The 24,435-nt window shown below is 36.7% G+C and overlaps 1 protein-coding gene across 1 annotated transcript in view; it reads left to right on the top strand.

Annotated features, from left to right (window-relative positions):
• IL1RAPL1 (interleukin 1 receptor accessory protein like 1) overlaps positions 1 to 11,327 on the top strand; it is a 731,815-nt gene extending 720,488 nt beyond the window's left edge. Inside the window, exons 9-10 of the mRNA XM_068425522.1 lie at positions 9,138 to 9,308; positions 10,609 to 11,327. Of these exons, the coding sequence (XP_068281623.1) occupies positions 9,138 to 9,308; positions 10,609 to 11,327 (890 nt within the window). The remainder of the gene's footprint in view (positions 1 to 9,137; positions 9,309 to 10,608) is intronic.
• Positions 11,328 to 24,435: the final 13,108 nt, after the last annotated feature.

Genomic DNA, 24,435 nt, shown 5'->3' with positions numbered 1-24,435 from the left:
TCATGAATTTATATAGGTGTTTACATTCCAGATTCCAGTTTCAGAGAAAAGATCATATGTTACAGTTAGCAGTAGAAACAGTCTGCAGCCCCTACCATTACCTGGGTACATTAGCAACCATTTAAATTGGTGGAAGTTTTTGTACAAAGGAATTAATAAGCAAGGGGTGAATACTACCACAAAAAAAAGAAGAAATCTTACATTAACAGGTTGGCATTAAAATTGATAAGAATAAAAAAGCAGCAATTAAAGAGAAAGTCTGAACAAATGTGCTGCAAATAGTTTTCTAATGAAATTTACATAAATATCCTTTCTCACAGCTAGGCTGACGAGAAGTCAAGCTTTAGGCTCAAGAACAAAAAAAAACCTGTAGCAGCTGATAACTAGAAAGTGAGAGCTTTGCTTAGCAGCTGGTATGATGACCTTCACAATGCCCCTTCATGCCTTTAGGTCCCATTGGCTGTTTCTACAATGCTGGACAGGAGCTCTCTGTAGTGTCCTCAATCTTATTCTCAGCTTTCCATGTAAAGGAAACCTTGGCAAATTGAGGGAAGACACAGCCTCTGCGCAGATGGGGTGCAAGTAGGGAAGGCAGCTGGGAGCCAGGGCTGGAGACTTCCTCTGGGTTTCACTTTCATTTCTTCAAGTTGCTGCCTTTTTTTCCCTCCACATTGCTGAAATAAAACAAAGTGCTCCTAACGTGATTAAAATGTGTCACTGCTGAGCTCACTAAATTAAGGAAACCATGTTTGGATTTGGTACATGACATTTATAGTGGCTGCTTCTCGGCTGTGCTGGTTGCACTTTCTTAAGAAATGAGTTTCTACTGCTTGCTGAGGGGAAGAAAATCAATGCTCAAATTAGCAGATTGATGAAACAGTTTCTGCTTTGAAGTCTCTGTTGCACCTGGGGATCCTTGGGTAATCATGATTTTTGTCCTTACTACTATTTAACGGCAAAAGGCTAGCAGGGTCCATGGACAGACCTACGGGATTTCCAAGATATTAATTGCACAAGACAAGAGCAGGTAAGATATACTTCTTAGTGGTTTCCTGGGTTTCATCCCAGTAAACCTCTTACACAGCAAGGCAACACTTTGAAATTCTTAATGTTTCAGTGTGACAGTTGCTAACTTTCAAATACAACTTTTACCAATGGTTTAGGCACCACCAAAGCACTTGTATTAATGATTATGCTATGCAGGTATAGCTAGACTGAACTTACTGCTGAAAGTTAGTGACTGCAATTACAGAATCTTCCCTGGAGACCAATAGAGTAAGTTTGCAATAGCAGCCTCACCACTGCATATGTATTGCTGTTGGCAAATTGTAGCAATAAGAAATCCTGCTCTGTGAAGATCAATTTCAAATTCTATTAAAATCACCTTTAGAAAAATGTAGCTTTCATCTTTCTAAATATTACAGGTTACAAAAAGGGATTTTCCTCTTATTTAATTAAAATTTTATTGTTGGAGAACTGCTTCTCTTAACTCTTCTTATTTATGCTATTTATTTACATCTGAAATGAAATTCAAACAATAAAATCTCAATTTGTCTCCACTGAATATGGGATTTTCTAGATTCTGTCCTTGAAACTTACTAATTCAAAGAAAAATTCTTGCTTTTTTCTCTCTTCCTATTTTATAGCATCTAAAGTATATGCGTAATATATATATTTTCCAAAAATAAAATAACATCACCAAGAGCATCTTTAGATTCCAAACTAAAAGATTGTTATAGGTTAGAAAGTCCAGATGTAAAGTAGAAAAAAAAAAAAAAGACTACCATATATAAACCAATGAAGACTGAGATATCTCCTGTTCCTCAACCAGCAGCTCTGTCAAATGGTTCTAAGCTTTGAAGTTGTTTTACCGAAGGCCAAAGCACATTGCAGATTTCTGAGGTAGGTGGGATGAACGCAGCATATTGGCATCTGTTTTCAAGAATCTTAGCTTGAAAGTCTGTTTCCAAACTGTTTCTCTCTTGAGTTTTGTTTATATCTATGATGGTTTACTTAGTTTTTTCCTGCTTTTGCCTAGATCAAGGCTGTCTTGGCTCCAGTTTTCAAAATACCTAACCCAATGTATTATACACAGGTAGCTAGTTGCTTTGTTGAATTAGGACCTTAGTAAAAGCATCACTTCATGACACTTTTTATTTAAGAAGTTTCTTTAGTGTAGAAAAAAAATTATATTCTTCCTTTTCAGAGTTTACATGATACTCTTTGTTAGTGCCTCTTCCTACTTTCTCCTTTTTTAAATAGTAGGTAGTTTCTTCCAGTCTTTCATAGATAATTATGCTATGCTATATTTCCAGCTACGTAGTTACCATTCAGTCTTTCAACATCTACTAATAATATGTTTTTTCTTAGTTTGGTGTTTGACCTGAAAATAATTCATAGCACACAAGAGAATAATTTCTATCATCACCTTTTAACTTTCATAATTTTTTAATATTCTGAAGCTCTTATAAGGACTTCTGAGTTTTCATATCTGTCAAGAGCAACTTCTAACATTAATGCTTCGTCAGTTTTTTATATTGAAAGTAGAATGTCTTCAGTATTAGTAATAAATTTAAACTTCCATGTTAATGGCAATGACTGAGAAATATTTGAGATGCACTCTTCATTTAGGTAGGAATACAAAACCAGACTAAATATAAGAGAAAAAAATAACTTTAATAATAGGTTATTCAGTTTAAATAAGTAATATTCTATCCTATGTATCTATCAATGACAAATTTTAGCTGTAATTATAGAAAACCAGGGAAAATATAGCTTACAGAGAGAATTAATTCACACTTGAAATCATACCATTGTATTATTTTTTGGCCGAATTTTTCTCTGCCAGGAGTCACTCCTAATTTTCAAGAAATGTCAAATGCAGCATTGATATCTTGGGGTTTTCATAAATGTTCTTATAAAATCAACTTTAAACTTTGTATTTCTTTTATTTTTTTACATCCTTCAGACTTCCAAAATTCAATACGGCTTAATGGGAAAAAAAAAAAAAAAAGGCGGTAAAAAAGGGAAAAAGAAACGCATGTCCATTGCTTTAATATTTTTATAAAAGTGTCTACTAGGGACAAATGACCTTTTTTTTCTGGTCTATGGTGTACTGAGAATACTCTAGAACCTGTTTAGAATTGATTACATTTCTTTACAAAACCTTCCTCTAATTCACCATTACCCACTCTGCACAAGGATATGAACTATCATTAGGAATGCTACACTTAACAAATACTTTGCCACAGAAAAAGCTAGTGTTGGTAATTTTTGTGAACATTAAAAGGTCTTGACATTTAAAAATAAAAGAAAATGTTAAGATGAGCTTCATAAGGAACAGTAAATAGTGTAAGGAAAAGTATAAACATTTTGAAAGATTGGGGATTTTGCTCAATTAAGCATTTAAATTACATTTTTCATTACGTTAAGGGTGATGAACACTATTGCAATGTGTACATTAGATGTGGCCCCAGAAATAGTGAAACAAATACAGATTATGAAATGCCATAGTCATTATAATTTTGAAGCAACCACAGTCTCTGGGCAATTCTGAAAGCCCAGGACTTTGCAACCTTTCCTGAACACAGCACATTTTTTAAAAAGGAAAGTCTCCTGCATTCAGCTTAACTCCAACTTCCTGCAAGCACTGGGAGGATCCAATCTGTCATTTCCAAGAACCCCATTTGAAATCCTGAAACTCTGACTTAAATCAGCACACTGCTCCTAGACTCCAGTAATGAGTATCTGAGTCTTTATTAGGCTGGCATATGCTCTGTGAAGGAGGGGAATGAGCTGTCCAGTTCCCTATTGATATAGAAATGGAAGATCTGCTGAAGCCAGACATGCTGCCAGCTACACCTAGCTGTGGAGCAGCCTGCGCGTGGTCAGCTGCCTTCAGTGCACTGAATGTTTCTGAAGGCACTGCTAATTACTCTGGAGGATTTCAGGATGCAGAGTCTCATGGGTTGACCCTGATGTCTAGGTCTTACAGCTTCATTAAAATAAGATCCTTTATGAGATACAACATTGTGGGATTTCTCTTTGTTTTGAGAAAAAAAACAGTGTTTGTCATCTGCTTGAACATGGCTGCTAAGAAAAAACTGACTCTCTGAAGGGTTTTTTTTATTTTTAATTTTTCATCCATATATATAATTTTTCTGTCCGCCATTAGCAGAAATATCTGCAATATTTAAGATTTAATAAACCCTCAAAGGCCCGAACTGCTGGCTTCTTGGAGTGCAACATGGAAGTCATTAGAAAACATGTACATTTATAATACAAATTCAAAGTTGAATCCGTTTGCTGGTCCCTGTAGAAGAGGAAGTTTTATCTATCTTTCTGTGGGCACCAGCTTACCATTTTCTTCACGTGTAGCTGTTAAAAAGGCATGCATACAGATGAGTTCTTAGATGTCTAATCACAATTTACTTACCCAAAGATCCTATTTGCATGTGACAAAGTAGATGCATATAGAGTCTGGGTTTCATTTCATGCTTACATTGAGCCTTTAAGTGATTATTGCTGCTGAGCACATCCTTGGAATAACAAGCAGCATTTGCAACTTCATCCCCTAAAAGTTTATATCACTTCTGCTAGATTAACACTGTAGAAAGTTACAGGGAGTATGATAACATACTCTACATTTGGATGAGTACCAAAAGAAATGGACAGCATTAAAGAATGCATGTTTCAATGATGCAACAGGTGTTTTGGCTAAAATCCTGGGCCACTAAAAGAAGTAATATTTCCATGTGTTATTAATGAAGCTGGGATTTCACCCTCAATGTTTACCCCGAAGATGGATCCAAACAATTTTGTCAGACCTGTGGCTGAGCGCAGCTCCATGACCATTACTCAGCGTCCTTACTTTCAACTCCATAGAACGGTTAAAATGATATTGTAAAGTTCATACCTCACAGTCTGTTTTGATCAGAGTCTTGCAGTACCAGTGGTTTTGGGCTGAATGAAACATTTGTGGGCTGAATGCATCATACCTTGAGCCCAGGCTGTATTTGACCCCATTGTGGTGAACTAATCCAGAGCTTCCACATGCTCTTATGGTTGTCTACAGTACAATAACAAAGATTTTTTTTTACATCAAATCCGGTTTAATTTGGCCATGCAAGACCTATTTTAGGGGTTTTTTTTCAATATTTTCAATTAATGGATACAACAAAACTTCACAGAAATGGAGGCTGTTGGGTTGAAGAGCTCTGTCCTAGTTGTATACTACCTGTAGGCAGCAGAAAGCAACCACAAACCACATAACTGAAGAGGATTACTTGTCCACTCATGGAGAATGGAAGAGGAAACTTAATACACCAAAATGTTTCAAAGCATTGCTGTTGCATGATATCATATGTCACACTCAGCTGTGTTCACTAAATTAAAGTACAGTCATTATGTAATAAAGTTCTGCAACATACCTGGAGGCAATGCAAGATGAACCTATTCTGATATGTTTCTAAAAAAAGAATCCTGAAATGGTTAAGGGAATAAGAGTGCTTTCAGGTACAAAAGTATATGTAGATAATCGCTTTCAGTCTCCATGGGAAAGAAAAAAGTTTCAGATGAAATTATCAACATCCTTTCCTTCGGTTATTAGCAGGTATTTTTCTTCCTAAGTGTGGGAGGAAACAGCTAGTGAGTAACTATATTCCAGTTTATTGCTAATGCACAGGAGCCTGACAAAAACAAGTCTTTGAAATGACATAATCTATATCTAAAGCCAAAGTGCAAGCAACAATCAATCACATTTTCATTCCAAGGATGCTTGGATAGAAGACTTAATTGTTTGCTGATGAGGGGAAATAAGGAAATTCTCATTTTAAAGAAAAGTTTAGTTTGTCACCAGCTTTTCTTGTTTTGAATTTGGATTTTTGCCCTTTTTTTCTGACACTGAATATTAGATCCAGCCAGTATCTGAACTTACTGCATAGCCAAATCTGTAATTATCGTACTACATAATAATGTAAGTAGTAATATCAAGTCCTTTATGACTTGATTTATGATTAGGAGCAGATCAAGAATTTTCTGATGAAGTGATTTTTCTTGGAAAAGGCAGATGTGTTGACACCAAATATTTTCACAGCTAAAATACCTGTTCCAGTCAACGGTCAAGAAAACACAAAGCTGTGATGGACTTCCTGCATGCTTGCTAGGAGTCTGGGGACTCCTGGATGTGTTGCTCAAAGGAAGGCTCACACGCAAAACAGCCCCAGAGCAAAGGGCTTGAGAGCAAAGCTGAGAGTCTTCTGCTTCCATGCGACATAGCCAAGAGACTGGCAAGATGCAAGCCCAAGCTCCCAGCGTTTGACTCAGCTGTAAGATCTGGGTGTCTGCAGGCTCCTGTCCCTCCCTCTCAGTCCCTTGGGACAGCAATTTAGAAAACATAAATTAAGATCAGAAATGTTCTTTAGAATGTAGGCATCAGTCTCACCCATTACAAGCAGGAGTAGGTGGGAACATTTAACTGAGAAGAACCACAGGCAGAGACGTTATCTACTGTGTGTTTAAATACTTTCCTGGATATGGGAGATTTCAACAATTTTACGAGCTCTCCAATCTTTCATCACAAATTAAATTCTACATTTTTTTACTATCCATAACAATTACAGAAAATAGTAAATAATGCCATTGCTCTTTTAGCACATTACAGCAGATAGCTTCTAATGGCTGCATAGCTATCTGCCTGCTGTAGTTCTTAAAATGTTTCACAGAGTTGGCAATGTAACCCAAATAATTTTAATTAACTAAAAGCAGTCTAGTACATAAATATCGTAGAAGTAAAACAAAGGCATATGTGATCATCCCCTGTGTATCTGAGGCATTTCACATTTTGCAAATTGCCTTCTTATGCCAGTATGTCAGCCCATCAGATAACAAAATTACCACATAAATTAATTCTGCTGTAAACTGAACTTTTTACTTTACATCAAACAAAGTTAAAAAAAATCTGACAGATGGGGAGTATAATAGCTCGGGGAAACCACTGTGCTATTGTTTCTAACAGTTTCCCAAACCAGACTACACATCTTGCTGGATTGGTGTTTGAATAAATTCATGATTGTCTGAACCTATCTGTGTAGACATACCGTAGTTCCTGGCCATTCTTTGCCCTTCAAATGCTGTTAAAACTAGGGAACTAGGGTGGAAAGAAATGTTCCCTGCAATACAGGATAATGCAGCGGTAGTAAGTGGAAATGCTGGAGCCTCCATGGCATGAAAAATGTATATTTCAAATAAATGCATTAGTGTGATATTTACATATGCAAGAAAACAGTGGCATAGCATGAATAATTTTCCCTCTAAGTAGGAATGTGCAAACCTACTTAACAGGCAATACCCTGAGCCTTTAAAACAGTTTGAACACTGTGTTATTTCTTATTATTTATCCCTTTGAGAAATTATACATTCTCATCTTTACACAAAGACTTTCAACAGAGCAACACTGCTCTCAAGCACATACTGTGGTTACGACCATTACTAAGGTGACAACAGAAAATAGCATTACAACATCATTATTTTGTCTATTGTCATAATTTCCTCATATATCTCTTGACCTTTCTGTGTGTTAACTTGGTTGCTGGGTTAACACTGTCCTACTGTCAAAACAAAAACCTACTATGTAATCTCCCTTTACTTCGTACTTGATCCATTCAGTGTTATTTCAAGGCACTGTCAAAGGCATTAGGTGATTGTCTATTGTTAAAGATCATGGTTTCACAAATGCTCCAAAGAAAAACAATGGAAAGAGTGAACCATAGAAGGCAGTGCTCCGCTTTTTCTTATTTTTCTTTTTTGTTGTTGTTTTGTTTGTTTGTTTGTTTTGTTTTCAGTGGATATAACTATCTAATACATAATATCACACAAGAAGTGTGCAGAAGAGAGAATGAGCACATGGTCATTTCATATGTTTGGAAAATTTGAAAGTAGTTACGGTTTTGCCATTTTAATTTTGTCATCTGCAAATGTTAATGAGCATAATATGCATGGTTTCTTAGAAGGAAAAGGGGACTGTTCAAGATCAGCACAATTTCATTAATTTAATTTGTAGTCTTTGCACCCATCCTGCATTTGGCAGGCTTTTCCAAGTAATGCTACCAGAGTACAAAAAGGTGTAACATGAGGAAAGGAGTGGCTCAGTAAATAACTGAAGTCAGCATTGACTGAATATAACATTACCTATGACACACAGTCAAGTATTCAATCAGGTCTCTTTTACAAGCAATTTATATTCTCAATAGCCTGTGCATAGTGTTGTCAAGAGAGTTAGAAAGATGTTAACATTTCATTACTCTTGCCATTGATTTTTTTGTGCTTTCTTCACAACAAAAGTGAAAATGTGACCTCTTATTCCACTGAATTAGTTCCACAGCACTTGGCATTATTGACCTCCTAATGAAAATTAATGATGACTCTTTTGATTCAGTCTTTCAAGTAGGCACAACAAACACATTTAAGAAGCAAGCACATTTATTTCTCATCTTGAAATGAAATAACACACTGTTAAGTAATGAAATGTACATTAATCCAACATTAAATTTGCAAATTTAAGCACACAAAATTCAAGATATTTAAGCTTGGCAATAATTTCAGACCTGGAAAGCCAATGAGTTTTACAAGTAAACCTACACATATGCTTAGAATATTTCAGCCCCAGGCCCCAAATTTATTGTATAAATCTGGCAAGACTGAAATCTTTTTACTATGCAACAGAGACAATTGCACATTAGCTTAGGTATTTCCATGCTTTTATTTTCCCTTTTAAAGCTAGAGAAGAATTCCAATTCTTTTAAGCTACTTTTTTCTTCTGTGCTCACAAGCTGTCACCCCACAGTTGAGTGGATTTCCTTCATATGGAGCCTTACACAAATGTTTATGATCAAACTGACTTCAGTCTATGGATATGGATCCCTTTTCCCTTGCGTCTATGTAAATAAGGATTGCCTCTACCAGGTGAAACAGGAAAGGTGAATGGATTCATATCTGGAGATTGAGGGAAAGCTTCCCATTTTATCTAAACAATTGCCTATTCCTGGGAAATTGTCCTAAAAATAACTCCTGGGGAATTATCTAGGAAATCTGCAAGAATAATGAATAAACTAACTTACCTTCTTCCTTTCTTTCCTTAGACAACAAAGACTATGATGCATATTTATCTTATACCAAAGTGGATCCTGACCAGTGGAATCAAGAAACTGGAGAAGAAGAAAGATTTGCTCTCGAGATCCTACCAGATATGCTTGAAAAGCATTATGGATACAAGTTGTTCATACCAGACAGAGATTTGATTCCCACAGGAAGTAAGTCATGTCTTCATGCTTGTGTGTTTCCTAAAAGCAAATGCAGTGACTGCAGTGATTTTTGTAGTATTGTTTCTGTACCTACTCCTTCAGAACGTTATCTTTCCTCGCTTGTTTTAGAGAATGGTGAAGATAAGCCACCAAACATACTTAATGTGTATTTCCCAGATAAGAGGATTATTTTTTAACAATTGTTTTATACTGATTTAAGGTGAGACAGTGCAGAAAGGGCATGCATAAGTAAAGGAAAGGAATGAAACTAACATTTTTTCACAGATTTTTTGGAAGCTTGCGTATCTAGGAATGAATACAGAGGTCTTTGTTTTCTGTTCCTTAGAGTTTGCCTGGAAAGATATCCATGATTTTAAGTATTTATTACAGAATTTCAGACAGGACAGAAAAAGTTGTGTTTGGACTAAGCAAGGGTTGAGTAATACCATCTACAGCAGAGCAAAGTAGTGAATTCTCTTAGTGTCCATTGCAGATAAATGTGTAGTGGAGGTACTGGATCATTCTTAGAGACAGAAAATTAGAATTGATTACAGCTGACACAAGTAGATCTTTTTCATATTTCTTTCACATATTCCAACCTACGTACAGTAATTTTTTGTCAGTTGCTGTAGTGTTCATCATAACTTCAGTGTAACCATATAGAGCTACTAAGATCAATATCTTTTACTAAAGATAAGAAACTATGCTTGGTATAGCCAAAGCACAATGTCAAACAATGGCATGGATATTTTTTAAATCTACAGCAAACTAAACATTAATTTACAGGAGACAACACTGGTTTTGTGAATGTGTGTGGTGGGGGCATGAAAGGAAAAGAAGACACTAGCCCTACAGTACAACTTAGAGTATCATTTGGGTTTGAGACGGAGGCACTGAAGCACATTGTTGCCTACCTGGGTGACTTTGCCATTTTAAAGAAAAAAGTCATGATAGACACACTTGTTCCCATAAAGATACAGATATTAGTACAAAACCATGGCTCATAAACAAACACTCACAATCTATAGCACATGAGGGAATAGATGTTTTGCAGGATCACAGAATGGTTGAGGTCGGAAGGGACCTCTGGAGGTCATCTTGTCTGACCCCCTGCTCAAGCAGGGCCACCTAGAGCAAGTTGCCCAGGACCATGTCCTGACAAGCAAACCTGGCATGTTTGCAGGTGATTTTTTTGCATATTTCAGTGAGCTCTTCTGGGAGCAGGGATTTGCTTCTGTTGTTTCTCGACAGTCTATGGGAGCAGAGTGTTTTCGTAGGTTGGTTTTTGAGCAATTGTCTTGTTTTGTAGCCTACATTGAAGACGTGGCAAGATGTGTAGACCAAAGCAAGCGACTGATCATCGTTATGACTCCAAATTATGTGGTAAGAAGAGGCTGGAGCATCTTTGAACTGGAAACGAGGCTTCGAAACATGTTAGTCACGGGCGAAATCAAAGTGATACTGATTGAATGCAGTGAGCTACGAGGAGTTATGAACTACCAGGAGGTTGAGGCCCTGAAACATACCATCAAGCTCCTCACTGTCATTAAATGGCACGGACCAAAATGCAACAAGTTAAATTCCAAGTTCTGGAAACGTTTACAGTACGAAATGCCTTTTAAGAGGATTGAACCCATCACACATGAGCAGGTTTTAGATGTCAGTGAGCAGGGGCCCTTTGGGGAACTGCAGACAGTCTCCGCAATTTCCATGGCTGCTGCCACCTCCACTGCTCTTGCCACTGCCCATCCAGATTTGCGATCCACCTTTCATAACACATATCATTCACAGATGCGCCAGAAACACTATTATCGAAGCTATGAATACGATGTACCTCCTACTGGCACCCTGCCGCTTACCTCAATAGGTAACCAGCATACCTACTGCAACATCCCTATGACACTTATAAATGGGCAGCGGCCACAGACAAAAACAAACAGGGAGCAGAATCCAGAAGAGGCTCACACAAACAGTGCGATACTGCCCCTCTTGCCACGGGAGACCAGTATATCAAGTGTCATTTGGTGATCGAAATGCAGGGGGCTGTCAACCCCCTTGAGTAGGAGCTGAGTCTGCAGTCCGGTGCCTGGAACTACATCCTCGACTGCTGCTGTTAAACATGCATTACAATCGATAACATACGAGGAAAAACAGGGTCTTGTACATATGTTTTTTGCGATTTCTTTGTAGCATCAGTCTTCCTGTTTTACCCATGTCTCTTCCCATTCACATTTTCAACTTTGTTTTATATGTCATTGGAATTTGTATATTTACATTTTTTTAAATGAAGAGACTGCTGTATAGATAGGAAACTTTTTTGCTTCATTAGTATAATTTTAGACTTTTTGTTTGTTTGGTTTTAACCTCTCTTGGGAATGCTTGGACAAAGCTATGTTGATATCAGAAGCACCATCCATTTTGTTAGCCTGCCTAGCCTGATTCCTGAAGGCCATGCCTGCTGCAGTTCACCTCTTTTGGAGAATACTTGTTTTTAGAAGGACCCCATCCCTCACTGAGATCTCCAGTTTCATTTCTACTCCAGTAATGTGCACTGCTCCTTCCCTGCCCTTACAATGAACCCCATTCAGGGTAACACTGCAGTCTGATCATCTAACATGTAACTTGGTAGATACCTGTTGAACAACGGAATATACCCAATCTGTATCAGTTGCTTCACAGTAGTCACTACAGAGTGTGTAGAAACTAGAGATGGTTTGGTTTTTGCTTTCTTGGGTTTGTTTTTTTTTAATTGTTATTTTAAGAATGAGTTGATTGTATCCCTTTTATCAATATAAAAGCAAACCCTATTTTTAACACTTCCTGCAAAATTATTAATGTGGTTGTGGATTTTATTTTTAACCATTTAACTTTTTCTTTTCTCCCTTTGAAAATCCTGGAAATCGGATAATTTGCAATTGTCAGGCAAGTAAGACAAGTGAGGCAACAGGCACTGAAGTGCAGAAAGTCCTGCTGATATTTACAGTGATGACTTCCAAACCAAAGGGGAATAAAAAGACAGGATTGTAGATGGTTTGTCACTTTGTATTATAGAAAGTATTATTTTCTAAAAAAAGTAAGAGCAAAACATTATTTTGCTGTAGATTACAGAGTCCCCTTGTATTTTAATGTTCCAAAAACTGTATTTGCTTTAAAATGATATATTCAGGATTAAGAAATTTTCTTTCATTTGCTTTTAGCTTGTAATGATAAGTAAAACTTTATTAATTTCAACATGATTTCAGTAAGAACTCAGGCAGAAAAAAATGACATGAATACCAACAAATATCATTGTTTTCAGAATAAACTTTATTTATACAAAATTAATATTTAAATCAGACCTGGAAGTATTAAAAACAATTTATTCACTTTAATGAATAAATAAATTAGTTTTATTTTTTATGTATGATTCAATCTTTGAGGAGTTGCAAATAATGTGTGTGCCATGGCTGCCAGGGAAGGAAAAAAAAAACACCCTATGTTTACATCTGGACATCTTTAAGACAAATGAAATAAGCATCTTACTCATGTTTTAAATAATGGAAAAGTCCTTTCTGGTCTTAGAAAGAGAGAGGAGAGGTGTTGTTGCTCTACAACATATTCAGGCCAAGCTCTCTGTAGTCTCTGCTAGCAGAAGCAGAGGACCTGGGGTGGAGTTACTGGTTGTGGCACACTGTTACATAGTCATGGGTTTAATTTACCCTGGAAGAAATGTAACTGGTATCTTGGCAAACAGACGTTATAGTCTATTTATGTAATTAATTAGCTTTAGGTAATTTTATGGTGGCTGAATGATATTGGCCAATATAATGGATCTGTGGGGTTTGTTCATCGTGATTGTCGCAATGAGAAAAGTACAGCTTATAATATTTTGGTCTTCTTAATGAGAAGTGATGGGTAGAGAGCAAGTAAACTGCAGTTTGGGGGATGTTTATGGGAGTAATCCAGAACTGACAGTGTGGAGAAAATGACTATGCTGCTTTTGTGAAAGTCAAGAAATCTCAGTATATACATAACAAGCTAATAGGGCTTTGGGATGTGCATTGATTTTTATTTGCTTAAAAATGTTTATTTCTCTGACACTTTGCTCAAGTCCTTGTCTACAATCTGTTGTTTATTATGGTGTCTCCCACTGGACATGTGCCAAACATCCACAAAATGGAAATGAAGCTGCCAGGCCAGATAAAATTTTAAGAGCTCTTTGCACATTTGGTTGTTTTCATAGTGTGAGAAAGCTATTATTTATTTGCTCTCACAGACACCTGTCAGGCACTGATGGCATTTTCCTTCATTCATCTGGATGCCAAATACCCCAGTATCCTCTGAAAGCAATGCATTAGTTTTTCCCCTTTCCCTCCCCTTTACATGCCCTGAGGTAAAGACTGGGATGTGGAATAAATGTAGGATGTAACTGACCGCAGTCGCATTTAGACGATCGGTAGGTGTTTCCTTAGCCACATGGGGAGTACTTTTCTGTTGCTCAATTTTTAGTATAGATTTAAGCTCTTCAAATAGCATGATTCAGGGATTGATGGATACTATTTGATATTCATACTACTTAAAAAAAGGTTTTCTTATAATGTTTTGTCATAATATTAAACAAAAGAAAAACAAACAAAAAAAAAAGAGAAAGAAACCACAAAACAAAACCAGAAATAAATGGAGAAGCTGTCTATGGCTTTAGAAACATCCCTCCTTAGTATTCCTCCTCCATGAACATCTCTGTGTGGGGAACAGTGAAGGAAACTGTTGTGTGTTCACATGCTCTGTGTTTGACAATAGTTCTGTTGGAACGCAAAATAAAATGAAAAAAAAAAGACCAAACAACCAAACCTGTCATTGCCCTAGTGCTTAGGCTCCATCTTTTTTTTGGTGAAGGTGTTCCATTTTTTGACAATGCAGCCTGAAGTGTGCATGCAATAGCCACATATAAGGTTAGCCATAAGCAAATAGCACTTTATTTTAAAAACTGCACAGTGTGATGATCGGAAAAACTTACTCTGCCTGGTCAATAACTTCAGGTCTGTATGTGGATTCTATGCACATGAATTATCCAAGTGTGGTGCTTTTGTCTTTATAAGGCTCTCTCTAATCAGGGTAGTCCTTGATATAAAACTAAAGGACTCTGTTGCACAACCTGTGGAAATTCAGTATATAGGTTCTCTGGACAGCACATATAGCTGGACGGAAATGGGTGACTGTATGGTATGCAGATAATTATTTTGAAGGCAAAGTGTGTTGGTGGGTCTGATTCTGTTCTCGGTTGCAGCAATATGATTTGAGAGTACATCTATTAAAGTTGAATGAGTGTAAGATATATTTGTGTGGGAGATGAAAATTGGAAAAGCAAAGGGAAAAGGAATTCATATTTGCAGCCTGTGACAAGCTGAAATCTTGATCACAAGGAAAGCAGCAGCAAAATATCTTCTACATTTTAGTAGGGACCCAGTTCTCACCTGGCAGCCAACATCAAACATTTTCAATATGTTCTGGTTCAGAGCTAACTACTGTTAGGCTTAGATGCAAACTAAGATTTTTCTATTACTGCACAGCTGTGAAAACCATGTGTATGTTACATAATGGGTGATAATCAGCTTCAAAATAATTGGAAAGCTTGTTATATCCGCCTGATTAAAATTCACAAAGTTTTACTTGGATATTGTGCATTAATGCACCAAAAAAAAAAAAAAAAAGAAAATATCAAGCTAGCAAGCCTAAGGAGAGTTTAACTAAAATCCAAAGAAGAAAAAAATATTATAACAGTAAAGTAAGTTCAAAAATCGGATAAAGTCCAATGGAGAAAAAGGTCAAAATACCCACCTGTTTTTTGAATGTATTGTGGCTTTGTTTGTAATGCAAAGCTCTGTACTCTGGCTGACCTACATCAAGCCACTGGCTTTTTTGGGGCCCATCCAGACAGATCAGCAACACAAATATGTCCCTGTATGTCTAATACTTGTTGGTAGTCTAGCACAGGGAGTTTTTAGTGTGTCTTCTATTGTTTTGATACAGAGGATGGGAGAAATCTGTCAGTGCTAAAAAAATCTCTGTAACAGTTTTAGTTTATTATCCAGAGCAACTATATTCCTTCACACCCACCCCTTATCTGATTTGCTGTTATTAGAAAACCTTTTTTTAACCCATTTCTCAGCTGAGCAAGATATTAATGTGACTGGCGTCAGAAAAAATGTAAGCAATTTCATAACAATGAGTCTCCTTGTATAATGAATACTGCAAGTTCGCTTGCATTTTTTCTGTATAATCACAACTGTTCACCTCCTTAGTAGCCCACTGAGTGGAGGTTGGAGAACACCATGGTGTCTTTCATTTGAGATACACTGAATTTAGTATGGATACTGAGCTGTCATTTGTGATGTAATTTTACTGGGCTATTTCCTATCGACTCTGGTTATATCCTCCAGGAAGATACGTTGGCAGCATTGCACTTCTTCATCTGGCCTTGGGTTGATGTTCCAGAACTTGCAGTTGTTGCCCTGGGGAGTAAAACTAATAGAAATGTTTCAACTATTAAGAGTTTTCCTATGCTTTTTGTTTGTTTAAATTCGGTTTAAGGCAAAGTTTGACCTTTGCTCTGGACTAATAAGCTCTGCAGGTGGGAGTTCAAGAGTCCACAGAGTCATGAAATAGTCAGAGCAGAAATTACAAAGGCAGGCCTGATACCTTATTTGGAAAATGTATAAATTCTGAAGCTGCTCAGGTTAGTAAAAATTGAGTACATTGAGATTTGGGGTTGTTGAAGGAAAGTATTCTATTTGTTGTTACAACCAGCCTTATTCCAAAAGCTTATCAACATTCGTACATTAGCCAATATCCTAGATAATGTAATTTCAGAAACATTCAATATTCAATTAAAATATTTTTATTTTGGTGAATTAAGAGTAACATGATTCTATAGGATCTAAATGTTAAAAGAAATAGATAATCTTTATCTACTACTGAGATTACAGAAAGTACAAACATCTCTTTGCTGGGTCACTAGGATTAAGAAAACAATTTGAAGCAAAATTTGAGAGCTAAGAATTTGATGGAGATTTTTTTGGTATTTTTTATAAAGACAACTCTCTTAACTGTCAAGGCATGACAGAAGGAACACACAAAATGCTGCAAAAATAAAGTGGGTCTGCTTTTTAACCTTCTCTTTCTCTTTTTATTGAATATTAGCTCTCTCTCTGCCCCCCTCAAAAATATAAAATCATCCAGGAAAAATTAATATCTACTGAGCCCATGCTCTCAAACACATTTGGTGACAAACAAGTGCAAGCCAGAGTAAGGGGCCGCACCACATGGTTGCAACTGAGGAGCAAGTGGGGAGACTGTGTGCGCCCGCACAGGGAGAGAGAGAGCACAGAGCCCTTTGGCCATCGTGTTTAGTTACTCCTACGTCAGGTGGGTGCAGAAGGAACTATAGGCTCAATACACCACTACTCCTCTACCTGCCACAGGCAACACACAGAGGTGGACAGTAAGCCTTGATGTTAATGACAGCAAATGGGAGTGCCCTCAGCTGACTGAGCACAGATCCCCCCTTGCAAAGCAGCCAGAAGACCAGAAAAAGCTGACAGTGTTTCCCATTTGTTCAGTGTGCAAAGTAAAAGCCAGCACTGAGCATAGAAAGAGGTTAGTTTACTGGGTTAGTGCACAATCCACTAAATGACAATTACAGAAAATTGCCATCTCTGTCAGCTAGCACCACACCTGAGCTCCCTCACAGCAATTTCCATCCCATCCCTTCCATCCTGTCCTGTCCCATCCTCTCCTCTCCATTTACCTTGCAGTCTGTATTAAAAGTGCAAGCCTACAAAGCTTGCTGTGAGCCCTCAGGTTGAGGTACATATGAAAACTCTTTGCAGAGTTGTTTAGGGTGTGTAGATGTCTTCTCTCCCAAGAAGAGACTTACAGGAGCAAAGCTTTGATTTGTAAAAAGTTTTTATTCTTGTTCTCAGTTCGCACACCATTTTTCACATCCCTGTAGAGTGCTCATGTGAAGTAACATCCTGATACTGTCCTGAACCTTCTGTGAAGTAAAAAGAAAGTCTTAAGAAGGTCGGTCATGGGCTCAAAATACTTTCACCGGTGCATCTGCCATTAAGCTGCAGGGTCTGCACACACACTCGAAAAACAAAAATAAACAAAGAAAAGCAAAAGATCAATGCAATTACTAAACCTTATTTAAACCTGTTTTTTAAGAGCTTCTTTTTTTTCCAGGGAAGGTTGGTTTTGCCTACTGTTTTGTAGGAAGTTATGTGAGAGACTCTTTTAAATTTTCTTTTCATTCTCTGCATGACAGATAAATCACAGGGAGATTTCATGTATTTTTTAGAAAGTCCCATTCTTCATTGTAAGTTTAAAACACAAATGGCAATGAATTTACAGACTTAGAAGAATTTTTTTTGCCAGAGTTAATATTATCTGGTGAACAGCTCACTGCAGCCCTAATTAAGTTCTTAGGGACATTTCAGTAGAAAATTTAAACAATTAGTATTATGTGTGTATCTTCAGCATCACATTAGAATGTTGTACATTTGTCTTCTTAAAACCCAGGCAGTTTCAAATGGAACAGTTACATAAATACAAAGCAGAGAGGAAAACAGCGACACAATTCTCTCTCCATCTATCTTAGCAAAATAGTTCTGTGACATCAGGCTGCTTCTTTGAGATCACTAACCTATGCCTACCTCAGCAAAACACATGAATCTGGGAAATGTGCAGATCTCTGGGGAAAAATTGTTGCAATAAACACTCTCAAATCTTAGTTACATCACGAAAAGCACTTAATATATTTTTATGCCTATACATAGGTATTTTAACTTGTAATCATTTAATCATAGAACAGTGCAACAAAATAAAATAAGTAGCACTCTCACAAAAATTCAAAGAATTCCCAAAAATCTGGGTTTGTTCACAGGATGACATTTTCCATGTGCTGAAAGAAGACGACAAACTTTTAACCAGGCTATTGCTAGGTAGCACTGCAACACAGATACATACCTAGGGGTGACACGGGGTGCGATAAGTATAGTGAAGATGTTTCCTGGTCAAGTCACCACCAGGCAGGTGGTACATGACTTTCACTCATCTAGTCCTGCTGCCACAGGAGATTACAGATATCCTTTGCCTATAGGACACTAGATACCCGAATTTACCAGGTACTTCCTTCACATCCTGGATGCTATCTGAAGCCATTTATATAACCTTGTTAGAGGTAGGAAATGTTTTTTCTATATGACAGGATCAACCTGAATCATAGGAATATCTGCCAGAGTTCCTATCATTGTAAATAATAATCAGTGTCAGTAAGGTTCATCTCCTATTTCACTCTTCTAAACAAAAGAGATTGTGACTAGTTCTCAGTGCCATACAGCAAATAGCATTCCTACACTTTTTTTTTCTTTTTTTACTGTTAGATAATTGAAGAGTGAAAAACAACAGCAAAGACACTATCTGCTTGAAATGATACTTGCCAAGTTGTTCTTTAGGGAATGTTGAAGAAAAATTCCCTGTTCAGTCATCTTGGGCACCCTACCTGCTATGCTTCTTTTAAGATCCTGGCAAAAAGCAATCTAGAGCATAAGGGACTGGAGACGGACTGAACTGCACATGCATATAATTTTCAAGGTTGTTTTAATTCCTTTTAGCTCCTCAAGTTTTGTTTTGCTTTATTTTGTTTTGTTTTCATAAGGAAACAGACATCAGGTCTGAGACACCAGTGCTTTACACTAGTTTAGTGATGGCATAGCCACATTAGAAAGAATGGAGTTGAGCTCCAGAGAACAAGAGTAAAGTAGTCATAAAGTAGGCTGAAAGTCTCCTACCTGTGCACATTGCAGCTGTTCAAAAAGCTACTGGATTTCCTTAGCTCCCAGTTCAGTCAGTTCTCCACTTCATAGGCACTCCAACAAAGAGGTTTCGAAAGGGAAAATGGAGATTTCAGGTGCCACAATACATGGACTCTTAGACACAGTGAGCCTGATACCACATGCTCACTGAGAGATGAGGTTTCTGTGGGAAACCTGAGGTTTTGTGATCATTTTGGCCTACTGATTGCCATCTGTTGGCTTGCTAAGGTTCTCCTGAGACTCAAAAAATAAAATAAAATCAGATATTTCAAAGTCAAGGTGAATCAATGGAAAAGTATAATGTGATCGATTGTTCTAAATAGCTGACTAGAATGCAGATGTCTGCCCCTTCATCCCATACCTCTTTCTGTCCTGCCCGAGATAGTCACTCGCTATAACTTATTTTATATGTCCTGTAAAACATGATCTAGGATTTTTTTATTATTATATTAGTCAGCAAAGTCAGAAATAGTTTAATGTAACATCTTGGTTTCATCATAAAGGTTTGCACATGTCAATAATTTTTATTTTATACCTGTTCAGCAGCTAATAAAGTAGGCAGCTGCCCAGTGCTGGGCAGTGGTGAAGCAGCCAACACAGTTAGTGAGTTGAGGATGCTAAAAGCAAAATATTCATCTTAGCTCTTACAGTAAAATGGAATTAAATTATCTTCCCAACATTACATCTAAATATCCACTGTTGTCACACAGAGCAATTTTGAGTCACATAAGAATTTTGCAAGAAAAGCACACTATTAAGTATGTGCAGTTACTAGTGTGTGTAAACTTAAGCATATGCACCATTTCATAGGTAAATATTTTTATTAGCATATTATACATACCTGCACTTTCTTCAGAAAATAAGAAAACAAAATTACCAGAAAGATCTTTATAAGAAAGTACATGTGCCTTGTTGCAACAGTGAAAGAAAAATTTCACCACCTTCGCTTTTACAAAAAAAAAGCTGCAAATGTAACACAAATAAACAAAAGTCTGTAGAGAATTGTTTGATTCTAATGTCAACTGCAGCATCTTTTTACCAGCCACCATTTCTCTAAGGAATTTTATTTCTTTAATTTTATTCTGTCACTTCGCTCAGCTCAGGAGGAGCTGGTTGTCCATAAGCAGAGTGCACAACACAACTCAAGCAGTAACAGTCCCTTCTTGGGAGCGCACTATTCAAAGTTGGTAGCTGGATAAGCATCTCGATAAAGCACTTTTGTTACAAAAGCTCTCAGCCAGCCTTCTATAATCCTGGGAACGACCATAGTTGAAATGCTCTGTAGCTCCTATTGAATACATGCAGATATATTGAAGATATAAATATGTATTTACCAACTTTAAAACGTTTTGCATTGATGTAATGAAATCAGCAAGTGTCATGCTAGGCTTTGGGATCATTCTTCTTGATTTGCTTAATCGTTGGTAAAAGTCGAAAATAATTCTACTCAAGCCAGCAGAACTGATGCTGTGTATAACTGGTGCAAAAAAAGAGCGGAATCAGGCCCAGAATTTGAGAACATAGATTTCTAGTTATTCTACAATTTAATTTAAGATTCAGCATCATTGCCTTTTCCAAATGTTCATTACTATTTCCATATAAACCACAGATTAACGTATGCGTTCTTATCAAGGCTTTCTTTAAGGCTACAGATATGAGTAAAAACTGGAAAATATGCCTCTTTCTTTATACACTATGTTCAAAATCACTGAATTAAAATAGAAGCACTAAAGTTGAGATACATCAACCTATATTTATGCCTACTATTAAATATTTTACCTAAAGAGATAAACTTATGTTTATTTTTAAAAAAAATTAGATGGGTCATAGCTGAAACCAACTACATTTTTGTAGTAATGCTGTACACATTGCTGAGAAGCAAGAGAGTCATGATCAAAATGTTACCTAGTTTGGTGTATGTTACTTTAAAAAGAACATGTTTTATGTTATCCTAACTTTTGGAAAATTCGCCAAGCCTGGTATATAAAACTGAACAGCTTATTGTAACAACTATAACATATTAAACATTTTTGTATTTTCATCAATTTTTATTCTTACAGAAGAAAAGACATCACTCACTAAATATGAATGCTGCACATGTTAGCAATAGAAGTATTGATTTTTGTAACTTTGATTGAACTTGCCTTAACTTTTCCACACATATATACAAATACAAATAACACACAGAGGGGGGAAAAAAATAATCAAGGGAAATAAAATTCACAAAAGTAGGCAAGTTTTGCATTATTTAATGAATAATGACACGTGAGCATATTCACTAGAATCCTTGTAAAGAGCACATGATGCCATAGGTTTGTTAAAGCACAAGGTGTACTTTGTCTAGATTAAAAAAAAAAAAAACACAAACAAAAAAACACTTTTGGTGTGACTTTGCTTTAGGTTTAAAAAAGTTGGATGTTTAAAAAAAATCTTTATTACTTGCATATGAATATTTTTGTATGATAATATCTGAAGAAGGTTTTAAAACAAAACAAAAAACCCTACTTGCTTTATGGTGTGCAAATTTTAGAGAAAAATAAACAGGGTATGTGTCCAGTTTGTAAAAAAATGTTCTTCTTTCAAGATTACTCTTTCACTGGCTAAATGCAAGGTTATGACAACTTGAAATACTTTTTTGTGAACTGACAAACAAAAAATAAAACAATGTGAATAATTTGCGTATGCAAACTTTTTTTAAAAGAAGTTGTTGCTAATAGCAATACAAATTTAACAGCATGATAGGGAAGGCTTTGAAGATTCCAGTTCAGTGATTTGACTTTCAGGACATACTGGGCCAGAGCATACGCATTGGATAAACTGGCACAGCTCCACTGGAGGCAATGGAGCTGCTCCATCTTACAACAGCTGAGAACCTGAGCTTTTGCTTAAGAATACTTTTAACAGTAAATATCCCTCCTTTAATATTTTATTTCTTGTTGTTACTTCTTGTTCTGCTGTTTTATTTCTTAAGGATATTTCTTTAGGATATATATATTCTATGAGTATTCTTTTTTCTTAAAAACATGAAGGGTTATGGATTTACTCACAGTAAAGTAAGTAGTGCAGTCCTATAACTCTCTGAGGGAAAGATTTTGTGTGCATGTGTGGGTGCACACATATGTGTTTCATTTACTACTGCACTGCTCAAGTTTTATGACTGTTTAGCTCCACTGGAACCACAGGGTGACAGGGGAATAGAGTAACATGGTAGTGAATAATTTTTTTCAGAAGTGTGTGTGTGTGTGGTGTGTGTGAGCAGAGTGGAAGACCCTGACTCACACAGGAAGTGTAGTGGAACAGAAGTAGCTCAAATCACAGCAATGTTGTCGTTGTACAAATGAAAGCTAACAAGAAAATGTCCAAAAAGACGTTACTGAAAACCTGGATGAATGCTTTTCTTTTTTAAGTTTGTTGAATATGATATCATGCCTGGGTCAGGATAAATTCCATCCCTGGTTTTTTGAACAGACTGTAAGCTCTGTGGTTCTCTTCTCAACTGCAGTGGCATAAATCAGGAGTGTCATTATCCAAGGCAACAGATTTATACCCATTATACCAGTCACGTGAACTGCAATCACCTTCTTTTTGGCTTTCCTATCAAGACCCTCATCTCCTCAACTCTTTGAAAGACACAAGAAACACTTAACTTATTTCCACTTTTTCTTTTTTTTTTTTTTTTTTAAGTTGTGTATCCTCTCAGGTTCCCGGGAAATCGCTCCAGATTTGAACCTCTGTGACACAAGAATCTGGGACTTTGCAATAACAGACAGGCACAAGGGCACAGCAGCTCTTACAAAGATTGATCATACGCTATAGCTAGAGCTTAAGTTGGCAAAAGAGCTAGCGATCTTCTTGCTCCAGAGGCCCAGGCCATAGATCACCCTGTGTCCTTGTAGCTCGTGAGTATCACAAGACTTTTAAGATATGACAGCTGGATCAGTTTACCTGCAGCAACTCATGTTTAAATGTATTTTTAATATAACCACTGTATTTTGCACCTGCAGTCTGGACCCTGGAGTCAAGGTGACCTAGATTACAAAATATTGTTTCTACAGACATTCACATTTTTGAACTTAGAAGATGTCTGCTGCATCTACTTCTCATGAGATTTTTATCTTTGCTATACGAAATATCAGTAAGATCATCTGATTAAATGATCATGGTTTCACCAATATCAACACAGTTTGTTGGCCTGGTAGGGTGGCAGGAAATGCATTTAGCATTCTGTTAGACATCGTAAGAGTTATGATTACTCAGCTACCAGCATGTCAAGTGCACAGAAATATGGTATCCACTGTAAATTCAAAAAATATTTATGTATATTTAGTTACATTTTTAAAATATTGCTATTAAACAGACTTTAATAAAAAAAAACAAGAACACAATGCTCTATTCTTTGCTGCATTACTCTGCATTCCTTGCAATTCTTAGACTCATGACTGAGACAGGTACAAACGCAGAAATTTTATTAATTACTGGTATTCCTTCCCAAAATCATGCATATGTAAACGGATTGGGAAGCCACATAGGGCTACATGCTTGAAGGGAGAAAATCACATGAAAAAGTAAGTAAACGAGAAGATTTCTTGGAAGAGCACTCAAGTCTTGGTTCCAAAAAATAAATAAAGAGAGAAAAAGACAGAGACAAACAAACAGAAAGACAGAGAAAAAGCACCAACAAGCTCCAGTGCTGACTGATGTACTTAGAGTACATCTGGAAAGCTTTCTTGGAGACTCCTGAGCTGCACCACGTAGAGTGGTTATCTGGAACTCTACATTTCATGATGGCTGTTTCCTGACAAAACCACAGTATCATTCTTGTTTTCTTTTCTTCTGCTATGAGTTCTTATCCTTACATGGCCCTCCCCTTCAGCATGCTGTAACTCAAATACTGGAAACAAAGTTCCTGAGCATAGGAAACTGTCTCTGCTTTTGAGGGTCTTTTGGATCACCAAATTATTGTTACAATCAATTTCATTCATTGATTAGATTACAGATTTTCCCTCTCCTTTATGAGTACTTATTTACCCTTTGTATTTTTCCCAACAAGCTTTTTTTATTTGTTCTTTTTTCATATTTATTTTGCATAGATAATTGAATTTGGTAATAAATGAAAAAATATGCATCTTTTAAGTCCTAGGTTTGCCGCCTTAGGAATTCAGTGTGGTATCTGTAGTTGAAACACAGGTTCTTGAACAAAGCTGTGAAATGCAACTATCCGCACGCTTGTGAGCCTACGTGTTAACTACTGCATCAGGGAGATCAGAACATCATTTGAAGTA

This window comes from Nyctibius grandis, chromosome 2 (assembly GCF_013368605.1).
Source record: "Nyctibius grandis isolate bNycGra1 chromosome 2, bNycGra1.pri, whole genome shotgun sequence".
NCBI classification, from domain to species: domain Eukaryota; kingdom Metazoa; phylum Chordata; class Aves; order Nyctibiiformes; family Nyctibiidae; genus Nyctibius; species Nyctibius grandis.
The sequence above is the reverse complement of the archived record's forward strand: the minus strand, read 5'-3'. Positions and strand labels throughout refer to the sequence as shown.